The sequence below is a fragment of the Lactuca serriola genome, chromosome 7, assembly GCF_051521515.1.
Source record: "Lactuca serriola cultivar US96UC23 chromosome 7, Lser_US96UC23_V15, whole genome shotgun sequence".
NCBI classification, from domain to species: domain Eukaryota; kingdom Viridiplantae; phylum Streptophyta; class Magnoliopsida; order Asterales; family Asteraceae; genus Lactuca; species Lactuca serriola.
In genome coordinates, this window is record NC_136414.1 from 94,534,978 (window position 1) to 94,541,663 (window position 6,686).

Here is a 6,686-nt window from a genome sequence, read left to right on the forward strand (position 1 = left end):
TAGGAATGGATGACCCACTTCAACTCTTCCAAAATCAAGCACTACGCGGTTCAAGCCTCAAAGGTGACACATGTCAAAACAAACTTCAATCTTCAATTCTTCCATGACTCTTCAATTTGGGCTCTAGGATGTGAGACCATACAAACCGAGCAGCAACGAATGATAAAGAGTATTCCAAACTCCAAATAATCACCCAAATGTTGCGCATAAATACACATCCTAAAAATCTTCTATAAAACCAAACCCATTTCGAATATATCACTTTCGAACTTCCAATTGGATCACTCATAGGCTTCAAAACATCAAGATCACTTCGGTCTTCAAATCCGCGTAATATGAAAAATTCAAGTTCGAATTTCCATATTAAACTTCTACCCCTTTAATCGAAATTAGATTACAAAACTCCTAAGGAAAAAGAACATTCTCTATTCGGAATTTTTCGTGTCAAAACTCCCCCTTAACATGTGGCATAAACTTTGTGCTTCAATCCAGAAAACCCAAAAAAAGTAATCAATTTTAATGTCGTTCACCGATCGCCTTAGACAAATTTTCTCAAAAATGGGTATAAATTGTCAATTTCAAAATTTTGCAGTGACCCGGTGCGCCTAAAACAACAAAATATGCAAAACTCTCCCCCTTTTTCAAAGCTGGGTAGAAAGCGTAAATTTGCACAAACTGTAGGGGCCTGAAATGCATTTTCCTTAATTTTCAGCAAAAAATATGCAAAACTCTCCCCCTTTGTGCTCTGATACCAATTGTTGTGACAAAGAACATGGTTTGGCATGCGGAATTAAAGCATGAACAATTGAACATGGTGATTTGGGTGTATAAGAGATATATTGAATGTATATGGTGTTACAAAAAAGGACATAAATGTACATCTACATAATTAACACACACTTACACACTCACTTCTACATCTCTCAAGTACACCTCTACAAGTGGACAAACCCACCTTATATAGAGGTGTTTACATGTCTCTCTCTCTCACTCGCACTAACAAATAGGTCTAAAGGCTAATGCACCACATGCAAGTGGGTCTACACAAGTCAACCCATTACAAAGTTATACATGAAGAACTTTTCACCCCAACAGTGTGCGCACGTCTAAAAGATGAAGTCGTACATAGACAGACTTGGGAATCTAGGTGTCGAGCTGCCTAAGGAGTTGTCCATTGACATGGTCTTGAACTCGCTTACTAGTTCGTATTCTCAGTTCATCATGAACTTCAATATGAATGGCCTCGACAAGACCTTGATGGAGTTACGTGGCATGCTCAAAACTGCTGAAGCGAGCATGAAGAAACCCAACAACTCTAACCGTACTGCTCCCGTGCTGGCTATTGACCGTGGTTCAACCAGAAGGAAAAGGGCGCCTCAACCCATAGAAAAGGGTAAGGGTAAGGTCGGACAGTCTGGTCCTCCTCCAATGAAAAAGGGCCCAAGCTGAAATAGCTCCTTCTTCAGATCCAAGTGAGGCCGTTTGTTTTTACTGCCAGGAAAAGGGACACTAGAAGCGTAGTTTCCCTAAATACCTCGAGGACCTTAAGAAGGGCAAAGTCAAGGTGGCTAGCAACTCAGGTATGTTCATGATAGAACTCCATAGCACATTTACTTCTAACTCTTAGATTCTTGATACAGGATGTGGTACTCACATTTGCTCTGATATGCAGGGACTAAGACAAAGTAGGAAGTTGAGCTGTTACAAGGATTGGGAACTATGAGCTAATGCTTAGTGGTGGTGTTTATCTTAGTTTATTAAATTGTTGCTACTCACCTGATATGGCACGAAACATTATTTCTTTTCATGCACTTTATAGGGATGGTTGTCGATTTTCTTTTGATAATGATAATGGTGACATTTTGGTTTATAAGAATGGTTGTTTTATTTTCAAAGCTAGTCCTTGTAAAGGTGTGTATGAAAGTATTGTTTGTAATCGTGATATTGATAAACTAATTATGAATGTTGGTTTATGTAATAGTGAATTAGATAAATCATGTTTGTGGCATTGTCGACTTGGCCATATAAACAAGAAACGCATTGCCAAGCTCCAATATGATGGAATCTGGGAATCATTTGATGTCAAATCGGATGATGTATGCAAATCTTGCTTACTTGGCAAGATGACAAAGGCACCATTCACAGGCCACTGTGAAAGAGGCAAGGATTTGTTAGACCTCATCCACATAGATGTTTGTGGACCCTTCAAATCCGCCACAAGACATGAAGAAAGATACTTCGTGACTTTTACCGATGATTTTAGTAGATATGGATTTATCTATCTAATCAAGCATAAGTCGGAAACCTTTGAGGTGTTCAAGGAGTTTCAAGACAAAGTAGAAAACCAATTGGGTAGAAAGATCAAGATGCTCCGATCCGATAGAGGTGGAGAGTATTTAACTCTTGAATTCTACGATCATCTTAAGAATTGTGGTATAGTTTCACAATTGTCTCCTCCTAGAACACCACAGTTGAATGGTGTAGCTGAAAAGAGAAATTGAACATTGTTAGACATGGTTCGATCTATGATGAGTCGAGCTACACTTCCGATATCTTTTTGGGGGTATGCCTCAGAGACATCCGCCCATATCCTAAACCTCGTACCTACTAAGAAGGTTGCTAAAACACCCTCTGAAATGTGGAGTGGGACACGTCCTTCTCTAGCACATGTAAAGGTTTGGGGATGCGAAGATTTTGTTCGTCACGAGGTGAATGACAAGCTTGAACCCCGAATGGGATTCTTCCTTGAGAGGGATCTCATTTCCAAAGAGGACAGTGGGAGCCGCATAGATCTTGAAGAACTGCAAGAATCTAATGAAGAAGAACCTTTAGTAGACACTAGCACTCAACTTGAGGTGCAGCAGCCTGTTGAGGAAACTCAAACCAGGGCTGAGCAACCTGTTGAACAAAATGATATATCTCCACCTCCCCTTCGTAGATCCAATAAAGTTTGTCTTCCTCCTGAATTCTATGGTTTCCATGTGAGTACAGAAGGAGACGTATTGATCAGTGATCATACACTGGTTGATATGGATGAGCCATCCAACTATAAGGAAGCGATGGCGGGCATTGAACCTGCTAAGTGGAAGGAAAGCATGGAGAGTGAGATTCATTCTATGCATGACAACCAAGTTTGGAATTTGGTTGATCCAGCACTTGGCACTAAAATTGTTAGGTGCAAATGGATCTTCAAGATGAAGAAAGGCGTGGATGGGAATATGCACACATTCAAGGCTAGGTTGGTTGCAAAGGGTTACACTCAGACTCAAGGAATTGATTATGAGGAAACCTTTTCAGCAGTAGCCAAGATCAATTCTATTAGGATATTACTTGCCATAACAGCCTTTCATGATTATGAAGTATGGCAAATGGATGTGAAGACCACTTTCCTTAATGGAAAACTCACAGAGGAAGTGTATATGGCACAACCTGAAGGTTTCATAGATCCAAAATATCCAAGTAGAGTGTGTATGCTTCAAAGGTCCATATATGGACTAAAACAAGCGTCTCGCAGCTGGAACCTTTGCTTTCATGAAAGGATCAAGGAGTTTGGTTTTTCAAGAAGTGAAGGAAACTTGACGTATATATCAAAGCTAGTAGGAGTAATGTAGTCTTCGTAGTATTGTATGTGGATAACATACTCCTTATAGGAAATGATATCCCGACGTTGCAAGGTGTTAAGACGTGGCTTGGGAGTTGTTTCGCTATGAAGGGTCTAGGAGAGGCTGCATACATACTTGGTATAAGGATCTATAGAGAGATCAAAATGTCTAATAGGACTGAACCAAAGTACATACTTGGATAAGATTTTGAAGAAATTCAAGATGCAGGACTCCAAGAAAGGTTATCTACCTATGCAACGTGGCACGAAATTGAGTAAAACACAATGTCCTGATTCTAGTGATGAACAGGAAAGAATGAGTCGAGTCCCATATGCTTATGCTATAGGATCGATCATGTATGCCATGACGTGTACTCGTCCTGACGTCTCATTTGCTCTGAGTATGGTGAGTCGTTTTTAGGACAACCCAGGCGAAAGTCATTGTACGACAGTAAAGAACATTATGAAATACCTAAGAAGAACAAAGGATATGTTCGTGGTATATGGGGGTAAGGATGAGTTGAGAGTTACAGGTTATACAGATGCTGTTGGATATAGTGTCTAAGTCCATAACTATATTTGGTATGTACTTGACCCGACCCGGCATGGTCCATTTGGGTTGCACTTCACCCGAACAATTTATGGATAATATTTGAGAATAGTACAAGTTATGATTTATTAATATATTATAAGTTCTAATATATTAATATAAGATCATATTATTTAATTAGTAGTGATCTATAATTAATCTAGGATTAATTTAGTGATCAAAGATATTACTAATTAAATATGGGCTTCTATATTTATATAGTGTGGGCTTATGCTTATTTGGAATAAGCTAGGCTTGGATGGAGAAGTCCATGGATACTCCATGGAGCTTTAACCCATGGATCTCATGGAAATGAAGAGACATGAGTATTAGGGTTTACATGGATGTAACCCTAATCCACCACACTATATAAAGGAGGCTTTGGCTCTTGAAATCAAGCTAGTGAACACTAGTTGACAGATGTTGAGGTGAGGGCCGATTTCAAGAGAAGTGTGACTATTCTCTCAAAGTTCCAAGTTTGTGGTGATTTGTGACTTTCATTTGAGGCATCCACATTATTGGTTCTAGGCTCTTAAACTCCAAGGAATCAACTACAACTACAAGGTAAGTGTTTCTACTAGCTTTATTTGATTCAAGTTCCCCATGCCATGCTAGTTAGGATATAAGCCTTGGAAAAATAATTATTTGCATGTATCTTAGACAAACATAGATCCAAGGTTTATTAGGGTTGCATGTACACTTAGGAAGTGTTAGAATGCTCAAAACCCATCAGTGGTATCAGAGCCTAGGCTTGTTTGTTTGATACTTGTTGCAATATGCTTGAAAAAGTCAAAATCTTGCCGTCTGACTGATGGACTCGCCGAGTCCACTTGTATCTTCAACCTACTCGCCGAGTAGGTTCATGCACTCGACGAGTAGGGTCGACAGAGTGCAGTTTCTCGACTTTAGTTGCTGGAAATGGATTAGAAACATTACCCTAAACTGTTTTGGTACTTGAAAACTTGTTTTAGAAGGTGTAATGTCTTTTCTAACTCATTTACAACAACTAGTTATCAAAATTACAAAGATTAAGTGTGATTTTGATATATGAAAGTGTTCATGTTCATGATCTTGTTCTTATGATGTTTAGATGATCATAGGAATTATTTGTAACCTATGTGGTAGATTAATTCTTGATCATAATGTTATTTAATGGAGTCCATAACTTGTCCTCAAGTTATGGAAAACCAAAAGTCTCTTGGATTGAAAACCATTAAAAGAACACAAGAGTTAGAAAAATGAAGAGTCTTCATTTTATTACTCTATTAAACTCATAAGTTACAAGATATGAAAAGTTTTGAAAGTTTACAAAACTTGCCCTCAAGTTTTGGAACAAGTAAAGCCAAGTTAAAACTTTAGTTCCAATCCTTAGAATTTTAAAAGTTAAAATTCAACCCTTATACTTATATTATTATGATTTAATAATTATATATATATATATATATATATATATATATATATATATATATATATGTATGTATACGAACAAAGTCGTCTTACCGCTAGTACGCGTCATTCACGAAGCCGGTCTATAAGGTGGGTATAAGGTTGTTGCCTATAAAATGGTGACTTAATGGGTGTCCACTCTCACCCACCGCTTGCTTGACTGGTGGAGGGTCGTTAGCCGAACGGGTAAGACAAGGACTTATAAATTCTCATTAAAAGTATGATGAATATTATAAAGTAACTAAATGTTTTATTAAATTCCCAATCTTAGTTACTTTAGGAAAAATGTGAATAAGGTGCTAATCCATGAAATCACACTTTACACTTTGATTAAGTCGTTGGTGGAGCGTGTGTGGTTAACCGGCACACTAACTTGGACTTAACAAGGTAGGTAAAGGGTGACTTAGGGTTTATTATGGTATCGATGGAGCGTGTGTGGTTTACCGGCACATCGATTGAGTGATAAATCTTAAGGGTACCAAGTGATTTGCATGGTTACTTCACACCTCGTTTTGTGATCCTCGGCATCCCAGTCACAAAACTTGGAGGGCACACTCGAGATTGAAACATGCCTTTGAAAAGTTCATTGAATCTCAAAGAATCTAGGAATTTCTAAGAACCAATCAAAAACCTAATACTTAAATATTTCGGTTTTCGTGGTGGAAATTGGTGAATCGTCATTCACCTACCTTTCAAATATGGTATACCTCTTCTAAGTTATATTATATTGTGATTGGATCCTAGCCTTAATATTACATTTGGGTGTTTTATTAAGGACTCTCTTATATCTAAACTAATCTTGTTCTCTTCTTTTTAGATGTCTTCAAACAATGATGCTTCTGACTCTAATCCTAATGGCTCCTTTACCCTTATGAACTTGTGTGGGAAAGTCACCTTTGATGGATCCAACTTCAATGAGTGGATCAGAAACATCAGGATGATTACCCGCTACGAGGACAAAGAATATGTCCTTGACAAGGAGCTTAAGGAGATTGATGAGACCACTGCAACTCCTTAGGAGATCGCTGAATTTCGGGCACATGAAAGGGA

At 38.3% G+C, this 6,686-nt stretch overlaps 1 protein-coding gene across 1 annotated transcript; it reads left to right on the top strand.

Moving 5' to 3' along the window:
* Positions 1-2,636: 2,636 nt before the first annotated feature.
* On the top strand, positions 2,637-4,166 carry LOC145064227 (uncharacterized). Its single transcript, XM_079011712.1, has 2 exons — positions 2,637-3,359; positions 4,023-4,166. The coding sequence occupies exons 1-2, from the start codon at positions 2,637-2,639 to the stop codon at positions 4,164-4,166; spliced, it is 867 nt and encodes a 288-aa protein (XP_078867838.1).
* Positions 4,167-6,686: the final 2,520 nt, after the last annotated feature.